Raw genomic sequence first — 27,651 nt, 5'->3', positions numbered from 1 at the left:
TTCTGGAATTCCCCATAACACAAAGTAAACCGAGACCAAACATAACTATTTAATCAGCCAGGAAAACATTGGACACCCTAACAGAAGCTTGTAGTCTAACCACATCATAAGACACCTCTCAGTATCCTTCGGGGGCAGAGGAACGCACACTTGTCTACCCTCAGGTAAGTCAGGCACAGAGTACATGGAACCTGCAGGCTTCCTACGCTTGCCAGCAGCTTCGCTGAGAAAAACGCAATCCCGGGATGACAGGGAAAGAATAATTAATTACTCAGAATGTATTTGCTGGGTATGTGCTGTGTACCAGAGAAGCCCAGCTCTGGCTTGGCTCTGGAAGACCTGCTGGGTGGCAGGCCCTAGGCATTTCTGCTTCACAGAGGCGCACAAGTGAGTGCCGGGCCTGCCTACCTCCAAGGGCCGGGCCGGGACCTCCAACAGCCACAGAGCGCTTCAGAAAAGGGCTGGGGTGCCTGCAGGCCGGCTGCCCCCAACCCGGGCCGCCGCCCACCGGCAGCAGAGGCAGGCGGAGGCGGGTCCCCGCCCTCCGAGGGGCCGCGCTTACCCGTCGGGCGAGTACTCGAGGTTGAAGACCGCGCCGTGGGTGCGGGTGCTGAGGTACACCGAGTCCGCGGGATGGATGGAACCATAGAGGTTAGTCATGGTGCGGAAATTGTCCCGCGCCGGGTCCACGAACAGTCCGCGGCCCAGGCTGCGCTCTCTCAGCCACCCGAACAGCCGGGCTCCGGGGCCACCAAGGCCGGCGCCGAGGCCGTGGCGGCCCCGGCTCCCGGCCCTGCAGTCTGGCCCGGGTCGCCGGCGCGGCGGGGAGGGTGGTGACAGCTCTCCCTGGGCGGAAGCAGCTGAGGAGTCTAGAGCTGCAGGCGGACCGAGCTCCCCAGAGCGCGCGGGCTGGGGCAGGGAGGGTGCTCCGGGGCGGCGAGGGCTCCGGGAGGGCGACGGGGGAGGGGCTGCGTCAGCCCCGGGCTGCGGCGGCGCGGGCGGGGAGGGGAGCGGCCGGGTGGCTGCCACCTGCCCCGCACGGGGTGCCGGCTCCTCATCCCCCGTTCCGGCCGTCCCATCCCCTTCGGGACTACCGGGCCCGAAGGTAAACATGACCAACGCACCCGCCCCCCGCTCCCGGCCGCAGCCCCGCCGGCCGACACCTCAGCTCTCCCGCTCCAGCCGCCACTTCCGGCGTGCGACCGGCTAACCCCGCCGGCTGGGAAACACGCGCCGCCCTTGGCTACCATCCGTTGGGGACCGCGAAAGCGGGGACACCGCCCACCGCGGAGGCTTTATCCCAGAGGGACCTTGACCGGCAATGACCAGCTGTATTTGAGCGCCCTGGAGAATGCCCAGGGCTCGAGCTGCACGGGGCGGTGGCACCATTCGGGCACTCCTGGGACAGTCGGTAGTTGTGAGTCATCGTAACTGCGTGCCTGGGGACGAGTGGGCCTGAAGAGTTAAAGGGGTGAACTATGATAATGTTATCCCCAACTAAGACTAAGGTCAAAAGGGGTTAGAAGTTACCATACTATGTGCAGGGCCCACAAAGTAAGTGGCAAGGTGTACTGCCTACTCCGGCTGGAAGTCTAAGGACTCAGGTTCACTACTGTGCTAAAAGCCTAGGCCTGGGACACCTGGGTGATTCAATCAGTTAGGTGTGGGGCTCTCTATTTCAGCTGTCGTGATCTCAGGGTGGTGGGATCAAGCCCCTCCCTGGGCCCTGGGCTCAGCAGGGAGTGGGTTTTAGTTTCTCTCTCTGCCCTTACCCCCTGCTCGCTCTCTCGCAAATAAAAAAATCTTTAAAAAAAAATAAATAAATAAATAAAGGAAAAATAAACACCAAGTCTATACAGGGCCTGGAAAATGGGGTCTATTGGTGCCCCCTAAGTATCTATCCAACTCCCAGCTCCTGGCTAGTAGGTCAAGATTTTATAAGGCTTTCTCTCCTCAGGAAAGAGCATATATCCAGCAGGAGGAGTCACTGAGTGGAGCTGGAGACCTAAATCAAATCAACCTTAGGAACAACAGAGCCCAAGGGCAAATCCTGCTTATACATACCTGACAGGGCACAGAGGGCATGAGAGATGCAAGGCCCTTCACCACTGCTGGTAAAGATCAGTATACAGAACTCGTTTGTTTAAAAAAAAAAAAAAAAAAAAAAAAAAGAGTTAACAGGATCTGGGGTGGTTCTTGGGAAGAGAAGGAGTCTTCAATAAAGGAAAGCTTGAGATACCAGGAAAGGTAGATAGAAGAACTGAAAATTCTTCTAGGCCTTGATCAAGAGCTGTGTTGTAGAAAGCTCACATCTGATGACTGAGGATAAACCTGGAGGATCTTTGCAGAAGAGCTATCCTGTGAGGGCAGATCTGAAGGATCTCTACAGTAAAGGAATGAGATTCAGAGGGCTGAACATTCAGCAGGTCTTCCCATCAGGAAAGTTAATAGTTCTTCGGCTCTCTAGTCCATGAGCTGAATGAAAAAAGGGCAAGAACCAAGCATCTTGAGTTCAGAATAGCAGCCATTCCTCTGGAGATATTCTCCATGTTGCCCCCACAAAAACTTAATAGAGGTCCTCTGCTTGACCCCGAAGTTATGGCCAGTAGCTGAAATTTTATGCTCTATAAAACACTGACCATTCACCAATATTATTAATTTTTAATAGGTAAAATAAAAAATTTTAAAGGTTACATATTCCAAGGTATTTAAGATGTAATTCCAACAGAAAAACACAAGCTCTGCAATGAAATTTTGTGCTGCCTCAAGAAAATCAGATTTCACGGTTGAGGCAATTTGAAATTAACATAGTATAGTTCCAAAACTGATTAAGGAATGTTCACTAACAATTTAGAGAATCTGGAAGCCAAATGGGACAAAACATTTTGTAGGTTTGCATGTACCTCTATCAGATAATGAGAATTATTCTTAAGAAAATAACCAAAAAAGACAGTCGCAGCTGTAACACAGAATGAGACATTCAGTAAGGTTTTTTTTAAGTAAGGTTTTTTTTTTCTTATGCTTCTATTCAAAATTTGAGCTAAAAGCTAAAATAATAAATTACCATAAGGACTAAAATTCTATTGAGATGATCATGACTTTACAACCAACCCATCAACAAAATAAACAAATAAAATAAAAATTTACTGGAAGTTAACTGAGAAGGCACTAAAGATGGATTAACTCTGACTGCTCCTATTTACCCACTGTCTTTGAGAGCCTTTATTTTTTTTTTTAAGATTTTATTTATTTATGTGACAGAGGCAAAGAAATCACAAGTTGACAGAGCAACAGGCAGAGAGAGAGGAGGAAGCCGCCTCCCTGCTGAGCAGAGAGCCTGATGTGGGGCTTGATCCCAGGACCCTGAAATCATGACCTGGGCCGAAGGCAGAGGCCTAACCCACTGAGCCACCCAGGTGCCCCTTGAGAGCCTTTAAATACAACCATGTCGTGTTAACAAGGAACTGACTGCAAATTACAGTCCATATAGACCAATTTCTATGTAACACTATTTTCAAATGTTAAAAAATTCTCAACTTCAACAGCTCAACTTCATAGATATCAGGAAAGCATCCTCTAAACATCTTTGCCCTAATGTTCCTTTTAGATCACAACACAAGGTAACAACTGCCAAACATTTCCCGTAGGCCCAGGTATCACATGTCCCTGGATATTCCCAACACTTTAGGATCTATCTCACTGAGCAGGCAGGGAGCAAATTCATTTACTTTCTTCCCTATCCACTGACTAGATGTTTTTTTTTTTTTTTTTTTGTTGTTGTTGTTTTATTTGACAGAGATCACAAGTAGACAGAGAGGCAGGCAGATAGGAGGAAGCAGGCTCCCTGCTAAGCAGAGAGCCGGATTCGGGGCTCGATTCCAGGACCCTGGGATCATGACCTGAGCCAAAGGCACAGGTTTTAACCCACTGAGCCACCCAGGCACCCCTGACTAGGTGTTTATTAAGCAATTACTTCCCCAGTAACGTAGTATGCCTGAAATACAAACATAAACCTTTCTGTTTAAGCTTTTATACTTTGGGAGCAGCAGCTGATTTACTCTTGGTATCTTTGACATCATTGTTTCTGCCCATCAAACACAATTCTTTGCTGTGAACAAGATCAACAAAATGAGCAAGGCAGCTGGACATGGCAAATAAAGCTGAAATGGCAGTGATAATCCCAAGCATCTTCTTGACTGAATCCATGCATCTCTAGCTTTTTGAAATGGTCATCTGTTATGTCATCAGCTTGGGAAATAGCAAGTGCCAACTCCAGCACTGCCTTCTCCCGAGCAGGGAGGTCAGACTTTCTCCAGTTCACATGGACCTGCAAGAGAATACTGTCAAAAGCAGAATCTCTGTTCATCATAATACAGCCAATAAAACAAAAGGTCTAACAGAATGAGAAAATCCAAAGTTAGAATAAAGAGGCAAAGTCAGGACAAAAGAAACTTTCCAATGGAATATAAATCTGAAACTGGCTCAGCCCCACCTCTGCCAATAAGTCTTCTTTGCTCACTCCAATTACAAGCATGTCTTGCTCCTCTAAATACTTAAAGCACCAAAAATCTCAGATCCAAGACTCAGACACTCTTAAGTACATAAGGACCCCAAGTCCATACTTGTTCTTATGAGTCAAGAGAAGCTCAGATAATTATCCCTTTGTCCCCAATTAATCCAAATAAGACACAATATTTGCAAAATTAATAGCTGACACTAAGCAACTACCATGTACTAAGAATGTGCTCAATGTCTCATATTCTTATTTATATCTCTTCATATTTTATCTTCTTATAAAAATCCTAGGAAGCACTATTTTTATTATTGTCCCCATTTTATTGGCAAAAAACCAAAGCTCAGAGAATAACTAAACCAAAAGATATTTCTTAGAATTTAGGTTTTACTGATTTCCTACCTTTACACAGAAGACCTAGTGATGCTCATTTTTCTTTTCTTTTTCTTTTTTTTTAAAGTAGGCTCCACACCCAGCATGAAGCCCAACATGGGGCTTGAACTCATGACCCTGAGATCAAGAACTGAGTTGAGATTAAGAATCAGAAACTTGGGGCGCCTGGGTGGCTCAGTGGGTTAAAGCCTCTGCCTTCGGCTCAGGTCATGATCCCAGGGTCCTGGGATCAAGCCCCGCATCGGGCTCTCTGCTCCGTGGAGAGCCTGCTTCCTCCTGTCTCTCTGCCTGTCTCTCTCTGCCTACTTGTCATCTCTGTCTATGAAATAAATAAAACCTTTAAAAAAAAAAAAAGAATCAGAAACTTTTTTTTATAAGTTTATTTATTTTTATTATTTTTAAAGATTATTTATTTATTTGACAGGCAGAGATCACAGTAGGCAGAGAGGCAGGCAGAGGCGGGCGGGTGGGCGGGGAGCAGGTTCCCCATTGAGCAGAGAGCCAGAGCAGGGCTTCATCCCAGCACCCTGAGATCATGACCTGAGCCAAAGGCAGAGGCTTAACCCACTGAGCCACTCAGGCGCCCCAGAAGTTTATTTATTTACTTATTTTTAATTTTTAATTTTTTAAATTAACATATAATGTATTATTAGCCTCAGGGGTACAGGTCTGTGAAGCTGAAATGTTTACACACTTCACAGCACTCACCACAGCACACACCCTCCCCAATGTCCATAATCCAACCACCCTCTCCCTAACCCCCTTACCCCAGTAACCCTCAGGGTTTTTTTGTGAGATTAAGAGTCTAAGAGTCTTAACTTAACCAATTAAGCCACCCAGGTGCCTGGTGCTCATTTCTAAGAATTAAATTAATAAGAAGCCTTGATACTAGTAAAGTACTTTATTAAGTTCTTTCATATACCTTCTCCACAACTCTGTAAGGTAGGTAAGGCAGATATCACTATCTCCAATTTACAAGTAAGGAAACAAAGGCCCAGAGAGGTTGAGTGACTTGGCCAAGGCCATACCAAAAGAGGCAGCCTTGGAATTTATACTTGGGTTTTCAATATATTTCCTAATGGGATGTTATGGCAGGCAAGTATTGGCTGCTACCCAACAGCCATTTGTTCCCTCCTCCCTTGACAACAGAACCTGGATATTGTTCAGATATCAAATTGCCACCAGTTCCCGGCAAGGTTAAGTCCTTCTCCAGCCCTAGTGGGTGAATCCTAATTGGTCTAAACCACTTATGGTTATTCTTTTCCAATTCTCAGTGACTGATCTAGGAATGGCCATGTGACACCATCCTGCCCAATAAGAAACAAGGGGAAATCAGCTGGGAGCTTTCTTCTCTTGCAAAGAGAATATAAGGAAGAGGTACACTCTCCTAACCCCTTTCAGAGTTGTGGAAAGATGTGATGTTTCCTGCTGCTATAGCCATCTAGTGAGCAGAAGCGACAAATATGAGCCCAGAGTCATCACACCAAGGAAGACAGAACCAAAAAAATGCTAAGAACCTCATTCTGTTATATCACTTAGCCAGTGGATTAAACAACCCAGAAATCACCCTATCTCTGGATCTCTTATTCTGTGAGACACTGAACAGTCCTTACAGTTAACAACTGGATTAGATTTTCTGTTACCGGTAGTTGAAAGCACTCTGATAACAGATACTAACAGTTCATTACTGGGCCAGAGGACATAGTATAAAGAACCATATCTATCAGCCTGGGGAAGGAATTGGGGAAATGGTAGGGAAGTAGAGAGGTATGGACAAGTGAGAATGGTACTGAGGGAGAGGCTGAGGGCTCTAAACGTTTCCCACCACAGCAGGTAGGTTTTTGTTTTTTTTTTTTAAGATTTTATTTATTTATTTGACAGAGAGAAATCACAAGTAGGTAGAGAGGCAGGCAGAGAGAGAGAGGAGGAAGCAGGCTCCCTGCCGAGCAGAGAGCCCGATGCGGGACTCGATCCCAGGACCCTGAGATCATGACCTGAGCCGAAGGCAGCGGCTTAACCACTGAGCCACCCAGGCGCTCCCAGCAGGTAGGTTTTTATTCTTTTTATATAAAGGATTTCTATACAAGATTTTGTTTGGGAAAAAATCCTCTAAGTTCTACCACCAAGTTTGAAAAATAGAAGCTTATAGCAAATGTCTATGCTCGAAGAATGGTCTTATAATTTGGCAACATAGAGCACCAGCTTTAAAAAGCACCCTAAGGAAATAATTCAGGGATGTTCAAAAATATAAATGTATAAATACCTGTTACAAGTTCTAAATGTCCAAGACTGAGAGATTGCTGAAATAAATTAAAACAGCTCTATTATATAATACTATATTATGTAGCCACTAATTATAATGATGCTTTGACCTAGAGCATGTCCATGCTAACATGATCTCATTTAAAAAAAGTTACATGGGGGCGCCTGGATGGCTCAGTGGGTTAAAGCCTCTGCCTTCGGCTCAGGTCATGATCCTAGGGTCCTAGGATCGAGCCCCACATCGGGCTCTGTGCTTTGCAGGGAGCCTGCTTCCTCCTCTCTCTCTCTCTCTGCCTGCCTCTCTGCCTACTTGTGATCTCTGTCTGTCAAACAAATAAAATCTTTAAAAAATATATATTAAAAAAAAAAAAGTTACATGTATGGGGCGCCTGGCTGGCTCAGTCAGCAGAGTGTGTGACTCTTGATTTTGGGATTGTGAGTTCAAACCCCACATTGGGTGTAGAGATTACTTAAACAAGGAAATAAACTTTAAAAAAAAAAGAGTTACATACATAGATATACACAAAGAAAATGAGGAAGAAAACACATCAAAAATGCCAACAGTGGCTGAGCTGGGTAGAAGCAGATAATTTTTATTAATTTTGAATTTTCTGCTCACTTAATTTTTCTTATTTTTTCAACATATAATTATAGGAATAAAAAAGGCACCTCTCACACTTAGTTTAAGCAGCTAGGATGTATCTCAGTGGGTCGATCTCCACACCATATTATAGTGCTAAAGGAAACTATAACAAACCTCACAAGTGGGCACAAGACTGAGTAACAAAGAAGAGTTCCCAAACTAAAAGCATGTTCTTAAGAGGGAAAAAACCGTGTCCTGACTGGAATACAACTAGAGCCTAAAGGAAGGTTCTCTGTCCACAGGAAAACTTGAGCAGACCAGGCAGCCAGTTCCAGGGCTTCCGCTGCAGCTGACAGTCTGCACTGGCCGACTCTCTGTAGAGGTGAGGATCTCACCTTTTCTACCTCCTCTATAAACTCTACATGTCCAAAAGGCAGGTCCTTTTTATAGGGAGTGGGGTAATGGCTGATGCGTTTGGACTTCTCTTCCTGCTCTCATAAAGGCCCAAGTTCAGGATCACCACAGGCGACTTTTCCGAAAAGCTATCTGTCACAAGGTGAAGATGAGACTGGAAGAGAAAGACAGGTTTGGTGGGTGGCTAATCTGTATACTTGGGCCTAAAGGAAAGAGGGCAAATAGGTTTTACAATTCCCACTGATTCTAAATCCCCTAACTTGACCAATCATGAAAAGGATTCTGGGCTCAATAAGAGACAATCCTGTAATCAGTTACTAGTGTCAGACATAGGTAGGCAATATGAGGGCATAGTTGCCCAAGTAACATTATTTGCATAGGTTAGATAAATGTTTGATCCTGGGTTCAAGTACAGAACTGACTCGAAGTCTATGTTCTTCCTGCTTTGTAGTCCTGTCTCTTGAAAAAAAAGTCTAACTTAAAAAATGTCAAAAACGGGGCGCCTGCGTGGCTCAGTGGGTTAAAGCCTCTGCCTTCGGCTCAGGTCATGATCCCAGGGTCCTGGGATCAAGCCCCCCATCGGGTTCTCTGCTTGGCAGGGAGCCTGCTTCCTCCTCTCTGCCTGCCTCTCTGCCTACTTGTGATCTCTGTCTGTCAAATAATTAAATAAAATTTTTTAAAAATGTCAAAAACTAACAATATTCTAAAGAACAGGACACAGACACATAAATTTGAATGGGGAGCCCCTTTGTGTCTTTTGACACACAAAGCTCTAAGACGGGTACTTTTCTGAAAGGTCAGTGTGGTCAGGTTACCTATGAAAGAGTGTAATCAGATAGCCTGGGTCCCTGGATCCAAACCCTGACTTTTTTTTAAAGATTTTATTTATTTCTTTGACAGAGAGAGATCACAAGTAGGCAGAGATGCAGGCGCTGGGGGTGGGGGGGGGGAAGCAGGCTCCGTGCTGAGCAGAGAGCCCAATGCAGGGCTCCATCCCAGGACCCTGAGATCATGACCCGAGCCAAAGGCAGAGGCTTAAACCACTGAGCCACCCAGGTGCCCTTCTGAATCAATAATCTTTAAAATAAATTAAAAAAATAAAACCCTTAAACTCCAAGTCACTCTACAATCTCAGGTCTAGTCCTCCTTTTCCCCTAAACACCTATAAACATTTTCATTGTGAACCTCTGAAAAACCAGAATACTATTAAAAAGAACAACTTCCCTTTGAGGAAAGCACCATACCGGGCTTACTGGTAGTTTTGTAGGCATTGTCTTGGAACCTTAACTTAGTATTAACCACTGTATCTCTCTCCACTGGGGCAGCCGGGTTCAGCTACCATGAGGGAAAGTCAGCTCAGTAATGCCATTTGCTCTTCAAAAGAAGATGAATGTGGAAGTTTAAAACAAGGCCTGCTGTTAGCCTAATGAAGCAGCAAGAAACAGGACTATGTACTACCACAGTAAGGAGGTGCTTCATGTGACCATGGGTGAACTTTGAGAAAAGAGCCACTCTGCCCCCTTACAGTTATACTGGGCACTAAGCTCTGGCAGTCATCCCTGAACGTCAGACACCTCTGAGACAGTGGAAAAGCAGGCTTATCCTTGATTCTGGGAACTCTGCATGGCTTATTTGCTGGTTTGATAGTAAACTGAAATAAAAGCAACCCAAAAGAGAGATTATTCGTGCCAATCTTTGAACCCATACTGGAGGTTCTGGATTAACTCACCAGAAACTAAAATTTTCAAGTGAAATCTGATTAGTGGGTGTTAACTCAATTGTTTTTCCCATGGGTGTACATGGGGCACAGTGGTGGCCACAAAGGCTACGCAGTTGTCTACATTTAAGTTCATTATAGGAATGTGACAACTTTTATGTGTTTGGAATCATCCATAATAACAAATAAAAAGCTATACTTAAAATTATTTTTTAAAAACCGGTAGAACAAATATACACACATACGAAAGTCTGCAAGCTGTCAATTTACAAATGTTAGCTTAAAAAGCTAACTACAGGGGCGCCTGGATGGTTCAGTCATTAAGCATCAGCCCTGGGCTCAGGTCATAATCCCAGGGTCCTGGGATGGAGCCCCATGTCGGGCTCCCTGCTCCGCAGAAGGTCTGCTTCTCCCTTTCCCTCTCCCCTTGCATGTGTTCCCTCTCTCACTATGTCTCTCTGTGTCAAATAAATAAATAAAATCTTTAAGATAAAAAAGCCAACTATGGGGCGCCTGGGTGGCTCAGTGGGTTAAAGCCTCTGCTTTCGGCTCAGGTCATGATCCCAGGGTCCTGGGATCGAGCCCTGCATCGGGCTCTCTGCTCGGCGGGGAGCCTGCTTCCTCCTCTCTCTCTGCCTGCCTCTCTGCCTACTTGTGATCTCTCTGTCGAATAAATAAATAAAATCTTAAAAAAAAAAAAGCCAACTATGAAAGCATCTGAGGTATGAACACGGGCACAGTACTTGACATTCTTAGGTGAGTGAATAAATGACAGTTCTTTTTACTGGTGAATTACAGTTTAAAACTTTGCTTTGTAAAAAATCAGAAACTTCATGATTCTAAAATACAGAGACTGGGAAAAAAAAATAAAATAAAGAGGCTGGGTTCCACTACCAGTCTTCACAGTATAGCACATCCCAGGAACAAAAATTAGTAAAAATACTGATGTCATCAAAATTAAAAACATGTTTCAAAAGATACTGTTACAGAAATGAAAAACAAGCCACATACTGGAAGGAAAAAAATTGTAAATCATGTATCTGATACAGGGCTTATATCCAGAATATATGTATGTTTTTAAAGATTTTATTTATTTATTTACTAGAGAGAGACTGTGCAGAGGAGTGGGAGGAGAGACAGAGGGAAGAGATAATCTCAAGCAGACTCCATGCTGAGTCTGGAGTTTGATATGGGGCGTCATCTCATGACCGCAGAACACCACCTGAGCTGAAACCAAGAGTCAGATGCTCAACTGAGCCACGGAAGTGCCCCTATTTAGAATATATTTAAGAGTATCTTATAACTCAATAAGACAGGCAGCACAATTTAAAAATGGGCAGAAGATCTGAAATAGATTATTGCATCAAATAAGATAAACAAAGCCCATTAAGCATATGAAAAGATCCTCAACATCATTAGTCATTACGGAAATGCCCAAGTATTCCACTCCTAAGTACCCCACCCAAGAAAAATGAACACATACATCCACAGAAAGACTTGTATGCAAATGTTAGTAGCATTAGTCATAAGAGCCGAAAAGTGAAAACAACCCAAACGGCCAACAACTTGTAAATGGATAAACAAAATGTGATGTATACATACAACAGAATACTATGCAGAAAAAAAGAATGATTTACTAGTAATACATGCTACAAACATAGATGGACCTCAGAAACGTCATGTTGAATGAAAGAAGCCACACACAAAAAAATCTCCATATTGTATGATTCCACTCCCACAAAATATCCAGAAATGGCACACCAGAGAGAAAAAGTAAATTAGCCATGGGGCTACTGTAGGAATGGGAACTAATTACAAACAGGCGTAAGGGACCTTTTTAGGGTGACCGAAATGTTGAATTTTGGTGATAGCTGCACAGCTCATGAATCTACTAAAAATCAATGAATTGTGCATTTACAGTGGGTGAAATTTATAGCATCTAAATTACACCTCATTAAAGCAGTTTTAAAAGTGCTGCATGTAACTGGCAGGGTGGGGAGCTGAAATACCACATTTGGTTTTAGAGAGAGATTTGGGGAAAGTTTCACAAGCATAGTAGAAGAGCTGTCTGTGCCTTTCTATAGCTGTTCAAAGGCTCTGACAACCAAGTAATGCCTAGAGCCTGGCCCAGGTGTACAGGAGATTTTGAGTTCCTCAACTTGAATGACAACGAATTTGGTGCTAGCAGACTTGTCTTAATATAAAGACAAATGGCCTGTGCAATGCTGAACTGGTCATACACTTAGACCGTAAAGGAGTTTTTTTAAAAGGTATAGTCCACCAGACAGTAAGAACAGAAGAGCAGACAACAGCAGATGAATGTTTTCAACAAATGTTTTTAAGACAGAAAATGCAAAGAGAAGTGGTAACTAGTAGAGAGGAGGTAAATCTCCACCTGAACGAGCCACAGGTGGCCTTCTGAAGACAGGTGAGCCTGTTTGCTCCACAGGACTCCGTGGGAGGCTCAGCCCTTCAAAGCAGTCACTATCCACTGTAAAAGGCTGATGGCTCACAGAACAGCTCCATGTCTGTACACACTTGGCCCCCCAACCCAGTCGCCAGGCTGCTATCCCCACCTCCACCCCCAAAACAATGGCTAGTTATTTTCTGATGCAATTAACTGCAGGTGAGGGTGGCTGCTTCTGGAGAGGAACCACAGGAACTTTTTTCATCTTCCCACTTTGTACCCATTCAACAGTTTTCCTACTTCCCTCCTCCCCCAGGTCCTGGCAACCACAGCTGTTTTTCCAAAGGCCTTGTAGACTTTTACCTCCACAAGGCTTTTTGAAAAACAGCTATAAGCTTGGGATTGCATCCCTTTGTTGTAATCTCAAACTATCATAACATTGTGGGTCAACTACACTCAAAAAAATTCTTTTTAAGAAAGCTTGTAGACTTTTAGAACCATTTATCTACATTATTTAAATGAAAATTAGGAATGAATTCTTGGAGGGGGGGTTCATATTACTGTTTTTCCTCATACTGGTTTTTTTTTTAAGATTTTTTATTTTATTTTATCTATTTGACAGAGAGAGATCACAAGTAGGCAGAGAGGCAGGCAGAGAGAGAGATAGGAGGAAGCAGGCTCCCCGCTGAGCAGAGAGCCCGATGCGGGACTCGATCCCAGGACCCTGAGATCATGACCTGAGCCGAAGGCAGCGGCTTAACCCACTGAGCCATCCAGGCGCCCCTCCTCATACTGTTTTTAGCCTAGAGAAAAAAACCTGTTAAGTAATCCCTGAAAGAATCTGTGATATAAAATATTCATAAAGCTGAAGAAATATTTAGCAAGTTTAAGTTTAAAGTTCTTTCTGGGGGGCACCTGGGTGGCTCAGTGGGTTAAGCCGCTGCCTTCGGCTCAGGTCATGATCTCAGGGTCCTGGGATCGAGCCCCGAATCGGGTTCTCTGCTCAGCAGGGAGCCTGCTTCCTCCTCTCTCTCTGCCTGCCTCTCTGCCTACTTGTGATCTCTGTCTGTCAGATAAATAAATAAAATCTTTAAAAAAAATTTAAAAAAAAAGTTCTGGTTCTGAAACTCCATCAGACTTTCATGCAATGCCTTTTGATATACTACATTCTAGGTAAGTGTGTGTGCATGTATTTACATTTGGCAGTTTCAATATTATGTTTCCTGCTGTGACAGATTATGGGTAGTGGGCTGTGGAAACACAGACAAGGGACAGTTAGCTCCAAATGAGGATCAGAAGATATTGCCTGGAGGAGCTCAAGAGCCAGCCCAGATTTGAAGGTGAGGTTAAGAAGGGAAAGGGAGATCGGTTTGTTAAATTAAGCATTTTAAGCAGAGGGCATACATGGCTTGAAGGATGGTACAGATCAGGGCACATATGTGAGATACTTATAATTACAAGTGACCTGGTGTTACTCAGAAGAAATGAAAGTCAAAGAGAAGCGGGAGGAGGGTGAGAGGGACAGGTGAGGCCAGCTGTCACAGAAAGTCTCGTGGTTTTTTTCTTATAGTTGACATGATGCCCCCTGGAGAGTTTAGGCAGAAGAAAGGAATGGTGAAAGCTGTGTTTTTTTATTTTGTAATAACTTTTTTCATTATTTTCTTCACCATGCTGAACTGTCACCAAGAAGGTATCCATTTTGCCTATCTCACACTACTTTTTCAATTATGAAAAATATAAAACGAGAGAATTAAAAAACCAACCCTATGCCCATCATTCAGATGCAACAATTACTAGATGTCTGTCACATTTGATTCATATACCCCTCTACTTCTTCTGTGGAAATATTCCTTTTATTGTGGTAAACATAAAATTTACCATTTTAACCATTTTTAGCCATACAGTTCCATGGCATTCAGTACACTATCACTATGCAACTGCCACCGCTGTCTATCTCCAGAACACTTTTTATCTTCCCAAACTGAAACTGTTCTCATTAGACAATAGCTTTCATTTTCCCCTCTCCCAGCGCCTGGTAACTTTCTGTCTCTATGCTGGATATTTCATATAAACTGAATCATATAATATGTGACCTTTTATATCTGGTTTCTTTCATTAGCATACTGTTTTCTAGGTTCAAACATACTGTAGCACTTCTCAATATCTTTTGTTCTTTTTTTAAGGAATTGAATACTATTCCATTATATAGCTATGCCACATTTTGTTTATCCATTCATCAGCTGATGGTTATTTACATTGTTTGAGCTTTTTTTTTTTTTCTTTTTAAATTTATTTGACAGAGAGAGATCACAAGTAGGCAGAGAGGCAGGCAGAGAAAAGAGAGGAGGAAGCAGGCTCCCTGCTGAGCAGAGAGCCCGATGCGGGACTCGATCCCAGGACCCCGAGACCATGACCTGAGCCGAAGGCAGCGGCTTAACCCACTGAGCCACCCAGGCGCCCCTGTTTGAGCTTTTTGACTATTAAGAAAAATCATTCTATGAACATTCACATGCAGATTTTGTGGAGACATAGGCTTTCCTAAAGATTTTATTTATTTGACAGAGACAGCCAGCAAGAGAGGGAACACAACAAGCAGGGGGAATGGGAGAGGGAGAAGCAGGTCTCCAACTGAGCAGGCAGCCCGATGTGGGGCTCCATCCCAGGACTCTGGGATCATGACCTGAGCCAAAAGCAGACACTTAACTGACTGAGCTACCCAGGCAATCATGGAGAAAGACAATCTTAAGCAGGTTCTACCCTCAGTGTGGAGCTGGACATGGGGCTTGAGCTCACAACCCTGAGATCATGACCTCAGGCAAAATCAAGAGTTGGACCCTTAACCAACTGCGCCACCCAAGTGCCCCTGTGTTCACTTTCTTAATGGTGACTTTGAAGCAGAAGAGCTTCTAATTTTGATAATGTCTGATTTTATTTTCCCCTTCGGGTATTTGTGCTTTTGGTAGTAACATATCTAAGAAACCACTGCCAAATCCAAGGTCACAAAAACTTACATGTTTTCTTCTAAGAGTTTATTCATCATCTTGTGTGTGGATATCCAGCTGTCCCAACACCATTTATTGAAATACTTTTCTTTCCTCAAATGAATTATCTCAGCACCCTTATCGAAAATCAGTTGCTCACAAATGTGAAGGTTTACTTCTATGTTCCAAATATTTTTCCTTGATCTGTGTCTATCCTTATGACTGCCTTATAGTAAGACTTAAAATGCCTTGTAGTAGGATTTAAAACCACAAGTATAAGTTCTCCAACTTTGTTCTGATTCTCATGTATTTTTTGTCTATTTACTTGTTTTTGCTATTCTGGATCTCTTGAATTTCCTTATTAATTTTAAGATCAGTTCGTCAATTTCTGCAATGAAGATAGTAGGGATTACTTTGAATGTTTATTAATTTAGGGAGTACTATTATCTTAACAATATTAAATCTTCTGACCCATGAATAAGAGGTACCTTTCCAATTATTAAGATATTTAATTTCTTTCAATAATGTTTTGTAATTTCCAGAGTTTAAGGTTAGTATTTTTGTTAAATTTATTCCCAAATGTTTTATTTTCCTTGATGCTACTATAAATGGCATTACTGGCTTACTTCAGTTTTCCAAGTATATAGAAATGCAACTGATTTTTATATATTGTTCTTGAATGTAGCAACCTTGCTGAACTCATTTGTTAGTTCTTTTTTTTAATCTTTTTTTTTTAAAGACTTTATTTATTTGACAGAGATCACAAGCAGGCAGAGAGAGGAGGAAGCAGGCTTCTTGCTGAGCAGAGAACCCAATGTGAGGCTCCATCCCAGGACTCTGGGATCATGACCCGAGCTGAAGGCAGAGGCTTTAACCCACTGAGCCACCTAGGTGCCCTCATTTGTTAGTTCTAACAGCTTTTTTTAATGGATTCCTTAGGGTTTTCTACATATCAGATCATATCACCTGCAAAAAGAAATAGTTTTACTTCTTCCTTCCTTCCAGTCTGGATACCTTTTATTTTTTTTCTTGCTGAACTATTTCAGATAGAACCTCCAGTACAATGTTGAACGGAAGTGCAGAGAGCAGACATCCTTTTCTTCCTGATCTTAGGGAGAAAGCTTTCAGCCTTTCACTACTAAGTAGGATGTTAGCTGTGGGTTTTTGTAGATGCCCTGTATTAGGCTGAAGGGGTTCCCTCTAATCCTAGTTTATTGAGTGTTTCCATCATGATAGGATGTTGAACTTTTAAAAATACTTTTATCGGGGCGCCTGGGTGGCTCAGTGGGTTAAGCCGCTGCCTTCGGCTCAGGTCATGATCTCGGGGTCCTGGGATCGAGTCCCGCATCGGGCTCTCTCTGCTCAGCAGGGAGCCTGCTTCCTCCTTTCTCTCTCTCTGCCTCTCTGCCCACTTGTGATTTCTCTCTGTCAAATAAATAAATAAAATCTTTAAAAAAAAAATAAAAATAAAAAAAATAAAAATACTTTTATCTTTTCAGATGATAATGTGCTTTTGTCCTTTGGTATGGTATGCTAATTGATTTCAAATGTTTACATTCTTTGGATAATTCCCATTCGGTTATAGTGTATAATCCTTTTTATATAATGCTGGATTCAGTTTGCTTGTATTTTGTTGAGGATTTTGTGTCTATATGCATAAGAGATATTGATCTGTAGTCTTCTTTACCAGTGTATCTTTGGTTTTGATACCAGGATAATCCTGGCCTCATATAGAATGAGTTGATATGCATTCCTTCCTCTTCTTTTTTTTTTGGAAAGAATTTGTGAAGAATGGGTATTCTTTAAATGTTTGGTAGAATTTGTCAAGGAAGCCATCTGAATCTGGGCGGAGTCTACCTTATTGCTGTTACTGACAAGTCTGCTGATCATACAGCTTCATGAGTCTTCGAGCCAGTTATCAGTGTACTGCCACAGTGCTCTAAACTCACCCTTACTGCACTGAGAAATGGATCTGAGTCTTTAAAACATTATTTCTTTGCTATCTAACATAAAGACAAGTTTTGTAGGTAGATGGCCCTGAAGAAGCATTTCAGGAGGAACAGGGTTTGCTTACTGGCTCCAGTATTTATTCTGGTATATTCCTGCAGCATGGCAGCTTCTCCAGCATTCGCTCCTGCTTCTCTTGGTGGCCAGAAGCACCCAGCAGCCAGCAGTTTTCCCTAGCACCCTAACAGGCAGTTTTGTAACAGAGACTTCCAAGAGATAGTCCCCCATGAATAGCTTTCAACAGAACCCTAGTAGTTCCAGCAAGTTCTGGAGGGTGGATTTCTTTTCAAGCTTTATTTTAGAGAGAGACAGAGTGTGTGAGCACAGGAGTTGGGGGAGGCGTGCAGGGGCAGAGAGAAAGAGAAGCACATTTTCTGCTGAGCACAGAACCTGACTTGGGGCTGATCCCAGGACCCTAAGATCTTGACCTGAGCTGCATACTTAACCGAGACACCCAAGCACCCCTGGAGGGTGGATTTCTAAGTAAGTTCCACTGGCACAGGTTCCCAGTGACTTCTTACTACTTAAGGAGACATGACCATGTCCTCTCCAACAAGATCTCACTCAGGAGCAGGAAGAGACTTATTCAGATGTGCTATCTCATTACTACGCATAATGGCTGTTCCTTACATCAACAATTCTCATACTCTTTAAAGCTCTCCTTAGTTTTTGCTTGCCATGATTATTTGTGACTAAAAACACTGGTAGCAAGAAGATTCACTTGTAAGTTATAAATACAATTAAATTCTTTACTTGAATAAAGACACTAACAATACTTACATGGATTCTCAATTTCTGTATTAAATCAGCATGTAGTTCATTTTTAATTTGAAAAAGACTAAAAAAATCTCTTTTTTTAAAGATTTTATTTATTTATTTGACAGAGATCACGAGTAGGCAGAGAGGCAGGCAGAGAGAGAGGGGAGAGCGGGCCCCCGGCTGAGCAGAGAGCCTGATGTGGGGCTTGATCCCAGGACCCTGAGATCAGGACCTGAGCTGAAGGCAGAGGCTTTAACCCACTGAGTCACCCAGGTGCCCTAAGACTAAAATAATCTTAAAGGTTCACTCAAATAACACATTCTTTGGGACATCCTCCTCCCCACAGAGTGGTAACCATTTCATCCTCTCTACCCTTGGGACTGACTCCCTAGTCAGGTTGTCACAGCCACGATAACCCTTGATATTTTCATATGGAGAGAGCAAACTCCTCCACGGCAGGGGCCATGATTCAGGTGCCTCCTCAGCTCATTTCCTGACTCAGAACAAATTCTCAACTAGTGTTACTGATTGAGAGGAAAAAACAACCCCTCCCCCAGCCCCTGCCTGGTGCCTGGGTGGTTCAATGGGTTGAGTGTCCAACTATTAATCTCAGGTCTTTTTTTTTTTTTTTTTTTTTTTTTTTTAGTTTTAGTTTAGTTTAGTTTTTGTTTTTGGTACGTATGTATGTATGAGACTGAGAGAGAGCACACTAGTTGGGGTTGGGGGAGAGGCAGAGGGAGAAGCAGACCATGCCCCCCCTCCTCCATCAAGCAGGGAGTCCCAGGCAGGGTTGGATTACAGGATCCTAAAATCATGACTTGAGCCACAATTAAGTGTTGGAGTTTTAACTGACTGAACCACCCAGGCACCCTCGCCTCAGGTCTTGATCTTAGGGTCTAGTCCAAGCCACCACCCAGCTTGGACCCTACTTAAAAAAACTAAACAAAACCGCCTAATTTCACCCGTCGACAAAGAAAAGCAACACTTCTCAATGTGCAAAGATTTCTAAAGAGGAAGTTTTGGGAAATCGTCTTGAAGGCTCCGGTCCAGCCCAACCTTTCCAAATATCAATCTGGTAATTTTGCGTTAGAAAATCCTGAAGGTGGGGAGGTGTGCGCCACAAGCAATTGAGGGCACCACCACCCTTAGAGCTCGGCTCTATGAGGGCCGTCTCCAAACAGGGAATGGGCCTAATCCACCTGGGCCCATTTTATGGGAAGCCCTGACGCTGGGGCCCACAGCTAAGCTTGCTCTCCACCCGAAAGGGCCTGCATTAACTGCATAGTCCAGCCTCCTCTGCATTCCCCAGCCCCACGACCGCTTCTGCATCCGGAAACAGCAGCACGCGCCGTTGGGAAATGTGAACTTCGTAACCGCGACCCAACCAGACCCCGGGGTTGAACCTCAAGTCGCGAAAGTGACAGCAAGGAGCGTTAAGGCCTTCCCACACTCGCCGAAGGCCGCGGCTCTCCACTCCCCCGCACGCTGGCTGACCTCCGCAATCCCCAGGCCCTGACCGCCGCGCCAAGCCCTGCCATGCACTTTTACTCACCAGCTGCCACAGGGCACCGAAACAGCGAAGCACAGTCACAACACAGCACGCGGCTCAAAGGAAAGGCGATGTTCCCGCGCGCCCAGCTGTCTGCACCCGCCCCTTCGAGCTGAGGCCTGCCCCTTCCGGCCCCAGCTTCCGGTCTCCCAGCGACTGCCCACCTCTGGACCTCAGGTTTCTTTTGTTTACTTGGGAATGGACCAGGAGGTATTCACGTGCCGCCCCCAAAAGGTGGTGGGCTTTAAAGGCCTCCTTTGCCAGCTTTGGGCCAACTTTTTCCCAAAGATTTCTCTATCAGCATGGTGTGTGCAAGGGACAATCCTGGGATCATTTCCCGACCCCTCTCTCCGCTTGGCCCAGACCGGAGGCCACTGAGCCGACTTTGGGCATGGCCTTGGACCAGCCACGATTCAGGCGTTGTTGGTCATCGGATACCTACTGTTTGTAGGTCCTATAGAGCTGGGTCGAAGTAGGGAGGAGGGAAAAAAGTCTGCATCATCCCTCCTGTCAGGGTAACCGATCAAGATAGTCTCCTACAACAATCTGACTGCAAAAAAGCAAAAGCTACGTTTCAGTTGTTCTCTTAATACTGTCTTACTCAGTTGGCTCGCCAGCATTTTCCCCAATTTGTAAGGTAAGTTAGAGATGATTTGTCTTAAACGTCCCTCAAATCTAAAAATTCATGTTGGAAAGCCAGAGCGTCAAAGAGATAGGCAAAGCCAGGGCCTCCCAGTCCCCAGAAACAGTCAACTCTCCTGCGGAATTTGACCAAGCCCTAACTGGAGATGCTAGTGTACAAAGGAAAACAGGGATTTCAAGTAAGAGCAGCCCTGATGTGCTGTGAATCTGGAATTCATAGAATTCCATTGGAATTGGGCAACTAGCGTGATTCGGGGAATGCAGCTCAGGGAATGTAGCCGCAAGGCTTTAATTGCAGTTACTGATTTCCCCAGGCAATGTAGGGGTAGCTCAATTATGTGGAAATGCTCATGTGTATGTGTATATTTTCAGGGGGGAAAGTCTGCAGAGAAATACACAGCAAAATGTTAATATGCATTCATTCATCAGGTACTACCTATTTAGGTGTTAGACCCTGGGGTAAAAAGTGAACTAGCTCACAGCCTAGTAGGAGACAAATGGGGGGCAAAACTAACACCTTTTATTTTCTTTGTATTCTTCTATTTGTTTTACACAACGTGAATAGATATCTTCTCTAGCAAACACCAAAAAAAAAAAAAAAAAGTTTTATTTTGAGAAAAGAAAATACTTTTCCTTCTTAGGGCGCAGTCGGAAGGAAAGGCTCAATCCCCAAACCCCTCTGCTCAGTCTTCAAAGTTCCCACGGGGGGCGCCTGAGTGGCTCAGTGGGTTAAGCCGCTGCCTTCGGCTCAGGTCATGATCTCAGGGTCCTGGGATCGAGTCCCGCATCGGGCTCTCTGCTCAGCAGGGAGCCTGCTTCCTTCTCTCTCTCTCTCTCTCTGCCTGCCTCTCAGTGTACTTGTAATTTCTCTCTGTCAAATAAATAAATAAAATCTTAAAAAAAAAAAAAAAGTTCCCACGGAATCATACGTAGGAGCGTCTTAGAATCCTGCGATGCAATCCGAGACAGCAGAAGTGAAGGATCTGCCACCGCCTTAAGCCGTGGTTCTCGTACTGTTCTGCAGAAAGGCTGCGAGACTGGAGACGGGCGAGAGTCATAATCACAACCACCTCGGTCGGACCCCAGCGCACACCGAGCAGGTTTCACAGACGTGGGTGCGACACCGATAGGTCGCTACTACCGGAAACGGAAAGCCGTGAGCAGGCTGGCGATTGGACGTGGGGCCGGAAGCGGAAGCTGAAAATTGCGTTTGGTGGCTCCCGATATGGCTGAGGCGGGGGGTGTTACGACCGAATCCGTTGCGGGAGACCGGGCGCGGGCGGCGCGCACCATGCTAGATCAGGTGGTACTCCCGGGTGAGGAACTGCTGTTGCCCGAGCAGGAGGACGCTGAAGGCCCAGGAGGTGCTGGGGAGCGACCGCTGCGCCTGAATGCGGGGACGCGCTCCCGGGGACGCGTTGTGTGCGGCCCGGGCTTGCGGCGCAGTGGCGACCGCCTGCTGGTCACCAAGTGCGGCCGCCTCCGTCACAAGGAGCCCGGCGGCGGCAGCAGTGGCGGTGGCGTTTACTGGGTGGACTCACAGCAGAAACGGGTGAGTTGGGACTCTGGAGAGGTGGTATGGCCGTTGGAGTGATATCCTCGCTCTGGGAAGCGGCGGGCGCCGGGGGTGGGGTGGGGCGTGGACCTCTTTGTTAACGCTAGTCTAGAGCCACCGTGCCCTCTGCATCCCCTTTAGAGAGCACTGTGAACAAATGAAACAAACGTAGCCTGAGAAGGGCGACCAGGAGAGAAAGGAGACTAGAAATCTTGGCGTGTAAGAGTTTAAGGATTGTAAAATACGGTCATTCATTCAAAATCTCAAAGGCCAGGGAGCACCAGACCTATTTTTTGGAGTCCCAAACGGCAGAAATCCAGACTCAGTGAGTGGATGTACCAGGGAGTTAAATTTCTCTTAGAATAAGGACTTTAATATGGGAAAAACTGTCTAACAGTGAAATAAGCTTCTTCGGTTGTAGGATCCCCTGTACGACTGGACTTACTACGCCAACAGAAGTCCTAGGGACGGACTTTCTTTCTTTCTTTCTTTTTTTAAAGATTTTATTTATTTATTTGACAGAGAGAGATCACAAGTAGGCAGAGAGGCAGGCAGAGAGAGAGAGAGAGAGAGGAGGAGGAAGCAGGCTCCCTGCTGAGCAGAGAGCCCGATGCGGGACTCGATCCCAGGACCCTGAGATCATGACCTGAGCCGAAGGCAGCGGCTTAACCCACTGAGCCACCCACGCGCCCCCCTAGGGACTTTCTGATAAGAATGCAAGACGTATGGGAATACTGGCTGAAATGAACAGAGTATTAAAGCTGTAAAGAGAGTTAATGATGTGATTGTTTTACTGAGAGTAACATATGATCAGATTTGTTGTTGATTTGTATTAATTTGTAAGCTTAAATTTAAAAATATTCTAAATAACTCTAATGACAGCAAAGTAACCACTAAGAACTTCCTGAAGATACCTTCCAAGATATCTTGGAAATGATTACCATTTATGGCTGTTTCTTCATTCTGTTTTCTTCTGTAGTATGTCCCAGTGAAAGGAGACCATGTGATTGGCATAGTGACAGCTAAATCTGGAGATATATTCAAAGTGGATGTTGGAGGGAGTGAACCAGCATCTTTGTCTTACTTGGCATTTGAAGGTGCAACTAAAAGAAACAGACCCAATGTGCAGGTAATGATGGGAGCCTTTGGTTTTAAAAATAGGAAAAATAGAACAATATCCAGAAGCCTGCCTGAATTGTCTCCTAAGTATGACCTATTTTCCCAGTTGGTGTGATCTCTGAACATCTGTGTAATCACTTCAGGCTCCACAAGTTCCTTCTAGTGTTCTAGCCCTGGGACCAGAGTCACATACTTACTTTACATTGGCTATCCTGGGGGTGGTTTCATGTCTACTGAGTTGAAAGGTTATATTTCTTCACTCTGTTGTTATCTGTTATGTCCATATTCACTGGACAAGTAAGCCATAGGCTTGGGGAGGTAGGAGGGGTAAGCAGTGCAGATCACCATATCAGCCAGCCATGCAGCCTGAATGTTAAGTCCTGGGACTGGCATCTCACAACTTAAGTCACATCCCTGTTTCCCAATAATCTCTTCTTAGAGCTGACAAAGGGGCAGTCTTGATACCTCAGGTTTTCCTATTTGGAATTTTCAGGTAGCATAGCCACACTTTGTCCATCCAGAAATTTGATGGTTTCTTTGCCCCTTCTCACTAACATTTCATTTGTCTTTAGTTGCTTAATCTTTACTGATCCTCTTTGTTTCTATCTCTGATGTTCTATTCATTCATCCAGTTCATCCATGTATATCCCATTTTGCAAGTTTAGACCTTAGCTACTTTTGCTTTTTTCAAGATTTCATTTATTTGAGAGAGAAAGAAAGCATGAGCACAAGCAGGGGGACAGTCAGAGGGAGAGGGAGAAGCGGAATTTCTGCCTAGCAGGAAACCCGATTTGAGGCTCGATCCTAGGACCCTAAGATAATGACCTGAGCTGAAGGCATCAGCTTAACCTACTGAGCCACGCAGGCACCCCCAGACCTTAGCTACTTCTTGACCAGACTTGGTCAGTGACCTCATTAACATCCTTGCTTGTACACTTTTGTTCTTCCATCCAGGCTTTTGAGAGCTAACAGTCTCAAACAATTCCCTTTCTCAAAAAAAGAGAAAAGTTAAGTTTCTTTGAAGCCTACAGATTTTATTGGCATTATACTCCAGAAGTCTTTCCCCCATCTGTAATTATATCTTCTATGTAGCCATGCTTGAACTGTCCCCCTTCCTGAACTATTCAGTAGCACTACTGAATTCCTAAGTCCCTGCTCTTGTACCTTTCCTCATGCTGTTGCCTCTATCTGGATTGCTTTTTCCCCTTAGCCTTTGGAACACATGCTCATTTTTTGATAACAAGGGTAAACACCACCACCATTGTAAAACCATTCTTCATCTACAGTCACCTTTCTTATAACTTTAGCGCTTACAAAGTCTTAAATGAACTTTCTTATATACATATATATATATTTATTTATTTATTTATTCTTTTTTTTTTTTTTTCAAAGATTTTATTTATTTATTTGACAGAGAGAAATTACAAGTACACTGAGAGGCAGGCAGAGAGAGAGAGAAGGAAGCAGGCTCCCTGCTGAGCAGAGAGCCCGATGCGGGACTCGATCCCAGGACCCTGAGATCATGACCTGAGCCGAAGGCAGCGGCTTAACCCACTGAGCCACCCAGGCGCCCATATATATATATTTATTCTTAAAGATTTTATTTATTTATTTGACAGAGATCACAAGTAGGCAGAGAAACAGGCAGAGGTGGGGGGGAAAGCAGGCTCCGCACTGAGCAGAGAGCCAGGAACCTGGGATCATGACCTGAGCCAAAAGGCAGAGGCTTTAACACACCGAGCCACCCAGGTGCCCCTGAACTTTGTTATTTATATGTATATCCCCAGTGTCCTCCAAGACCAAATGCTTCTGAAATACAAAGAATGTTTTTGTTTCTCTTTAGTTGCTAGTCATCGAGGAATAATAGATACAGAACAGAACAAGTTCTCTCTCCTCTCTTCCTTTTGTTTTATCATTTTGAAGTTCAGCTCTTAAGTGTTTATTTCTTTGAGAGCAAGAGAAAGTGGGGAGAGGGAGACTCTCAAGCAGATCTTACACTGAGGGCAAGAGTCCTCTGGGACTCGATCTCACAACCCTGAGATCATAACTTGAACCAAAATCAAGAGTTGGGTGCTTAACTGACTGAGCCACTGGCACCCCACCTGAGTTTTTTAAGTTTTGCATGAAGTATCAGTGAATTACCATTGTTCATTTTACTTTGAAAAATTTGCATGCCAAGAGTTTCCAATCTTCTGTAATTCCCTAGGATAGTGCTGTCTTCTAGAACTTTCGTAATGCTGGTGTTTTACATCCACACTCACTGGTTATGGTAGTCACTAGCCACATGTAGCTGTTGCGCTCTTGAAATATGGCTAATGCAATTGAGGAACTGAATTTCAAATATCTAACTTTAATTAATTAAAATATAAGTTTAAATAACTACATGTGGGTAATGTTTACTATATCAGATGTTATAACCCTAGAGGATGTTATCTTTGAGATAGCTCCCAGTTTGAAGAGGGTACACCTCTTAATGTTGCCTTATTATTTTTTTAAACAGATTTTATTTGTGAGAGAGAGCCTGAGCACAAGTGGGAAGAGCGGCAGGCCAGAGAAGCAGTTTCCCTGCTGAGCAAGGAGCCAGATGTGGAACTCAATCCCAGGACACCATGATCATGACCCAAGCGAAAGTCAGATGCTTAATCTACTGAACCACCCAGGCATCCCTTCATGTTGCGTTTTTTAAAGACTCAACTCCAGAGTGTGGGTATTCTGGAGGATAGTTGGTCAGTTAGCTGCAGAAATATCAAGGGTTGGCATTGCTGCCTATGAGAAGGGACCGTAGCAGCACCATAGAATGATTTACGGGGAGGCGCCTAGGTGGCTCAGTCAGTTAAGCATCTGCCTTTGGCTCAGGTCATGATCTCAGGGTCCTGGGATGGAACCCCAAGTCGGGCTCCCTGCTCAGTGGGGAGTCTGCTTCTCCACCCCACCCCCACCCCCGCTCATGCACTCTCTCAAATAAATAAAATCTTACCCAAAAAGGGGGGGGGGGTTGTGATTTGCTGAGAGGAAATGAACTGTTTTCAAATTATCATTTTAGGTTGGAGATCTCATCTATGGCCAATTTGTGGTTGCTAATAAAGATATGGAACCTGAGATGGTCTGTATTGACAGCTGTGGACGAGCCAGTGGAATGGGTGTGATTGGACAGGATGGTCTGCTTTTTAAAGTGACTTTGGGCTTAATTAGAAAGTAAGTCCTTCTGGTTCGCCTATCTTCTTTTATAATTACACCTTCTTGGAAAGTTGACTCATCTTTGGGGATTCTTTGTAAAAATGTCTGAACATCCTCAAAGTTAAAAATCAGTGTCCATTCTTAGCACAAACGCATGCATTTAGTCCCATTCTCTCTTCATGTGAATACATTAAATTCACATGTATCTGGTGGTATAGTTTTTGTGTTGATATGTATGGAGTCTGGGCTTCTCTCTCAGAAAGTCTGCTGTTCCTTATAGCTGTTATACTCAATCCAAATATGAAAACTGGCATTTCCTCTCTTAAGTTATTTACATACAGATGCAATTTACAATTGGACAAAATGACCAGGTTTTTCTAGTAATGGGGGTCAAATGCAGGTGGGCTGATGTGCTCTAAAAGCTTATGTATACATTCACATAAGGCTCCTGCTATTCTGTCCTGTTAGATTTAATAGTTCCCAGAGGTAGATTCTGTTAGGTAGTTAGACCTTTACCTACCAAAAGCTGTGCCCTATGAAAGAACTTTACTCCTAGAGCCCCCGAGCCTCAGAGCTCAGTGTTGGATCCTCTCTTTCTTACTTATTCTGATTTGGACAATTAATTTAAGACAGAGAAGCATGTTATTAGCCAAGCAGCACCCTTGTAGTTTGAAAGTCAATGCTTCTATCCAAGTACTGAATTTAATACCAGGGAATAACTTACATGGTCAGGAAAAGAAGCTTAAACTGTTCTTTTAGAACCAATGATGATAATAAAGCTGTGATTCTTAAGCCTAGAAAAAAGATGCTCTGACAGTATATGGAAAGAATTTTATACATTTTTTGTCAAGTTGGTGACACAGGGAGTTTGATTTCTTTGTAGAGGATAGAACCCATGGTTGTGACTTACAGTATTTCACAAATAGGTATATAAAATATGAATTAATACATCCAAAGTGTGATTGGATGAAAGGGGGCAGCAAAGTCATGTGCCTTGTTTTTGGATGAGGATGGGATTTTGAATAACTGTGGAGAACTGTCCAGAAACTAGGAGTCTTCTTTTAAAGGAGAGTTGGGTCACACCCTACCACTTTCTTAAATTTAGTTTTCTTTCCATCTCCTCACCAGGCTCCTGTCTCCAGACTGTGAAATCCTACAGGAAGTGGGAAAACTCTACCCACTGGAAATAGTATTTGGGATGAATGGAAGAATATGGGTTAAGGCAAAAACCATTCAGCAGACCTTAATTTTGGCAAACATTTTAGAAGCTTGTGAACACATGACAGCAGATCAAAGAAAACAGATCTTCTCCAGATTGGCAGAAAGTTAGATGGAATTTTTTATGGGTCAGTTGACCCAAGAGACTATGGGTTTCCTGGCGAAAATTTTTTCAGGGGAACCTCTCCTCATTAAATGTTCAGAAGACAAAATGTGAATGTACATATTGTCTTATCAAAGTCCTTATTTTTATAAAAATGTTACTAGTTGCCACCCATGTTCTTGTGGGTGAGAAAAATCATTATATAATAATGATGTATTTTTTTCTTTACAATAAAGTTTACTAAAAATATTA

At 43.8% G+C, this 27,651-nt stretch overlaps 2 protein-coding genes and 1 long non-coding RNA gene across 6 annotated transcripts in view; 1 reads left to right on the top strand and 2 right to left on the bottom strand.

Annotated features, from left to right (window-relative positions):
- DCAF10 (DDB1 and CUL4 associated factor 10) overlaps window positions 1–1,223 on the bottom strand; it is a 47,585-nt gene extending 46,362 nt beyond the window's left edge. For all 3 annotated transcript variants that reach the window (XR_014301731.1, XR_014301732.1, XM_082694876.1), the window contains exon 1: window positions 563–1,223. Coding sequence is in view for 1 of the 3 variants with exons in the window: in XM_082694876.1 (XP_082551002.1) it covers window positions 563–1,113 (551 nt within the window). In the remaining 2 variants the exon portion in view is untranslated. The remainder of the gene's footprint in view (window positions 1–562) is intronic.
- On the top strand, window positions 584–27,651 carry EXOSC3 (exosome component 3). 2 transcript variants are annotated; one of them, XM_082694914.1, is made up of 5 exons: window positions 584–651; window positions 21,252–21,779; window positions 22,762–22,911; window positions 25,945–26,096; window positions 27,207–27,651. In XM_082694914.1, the coding sequence occupies exons 2-5, from the start codon at window positions 21,453–21,455 to the stop codon at window positions 27,406–27,408; spliced, it is 831 nt and encodes a 276-aa protein (XP_082551040.1). In that variant the 5' UTR covers window positions 584–651; window positions 21,252–21,452; the 3' UTR covers window positions 27,409–27,651. The 2 variants fall into 2 exon arrangements, with proteins under 2 accessions (XP_082551040.1, XP_082551039.1); XM_082694913.1 differs by lacking the exon at window positions 584–651 and adding an exon at window positions 20,806–20,922 and having other exon boundaries at window positions 21,140–21,779.
- On the bottom strand, window positions 1,962–20,216 carry LOC309846127. Its single transcript, XR_014301734.1, has 3 exons — window positions 19,589–20,216; window positions 4,916–5,036; window positions 1,962–4,327 (listed from the first exon to the last, which is right to left on the bottom strand). It is a non-coding gene; the product is annotated as an uncharacterized lncRNA (long non-coding RNA).

The sequence above is a fragment of the Mustela nivalis genome, assembly GCF_964662115.1.
Source record: "Mustela nivalis genome assembly, chromosome: 13".
In the NCBI taxonomy this organism is placed as follows: domain Eukaryota; kingdom Metazoa; phylum Chordata; class Mammalia; order Carnivora; family Mustelidae; genus Mustela; species Mustela nivalis.
This window is presented reverse-complemented; position numbering and strand designations above follow the sequence as displayed.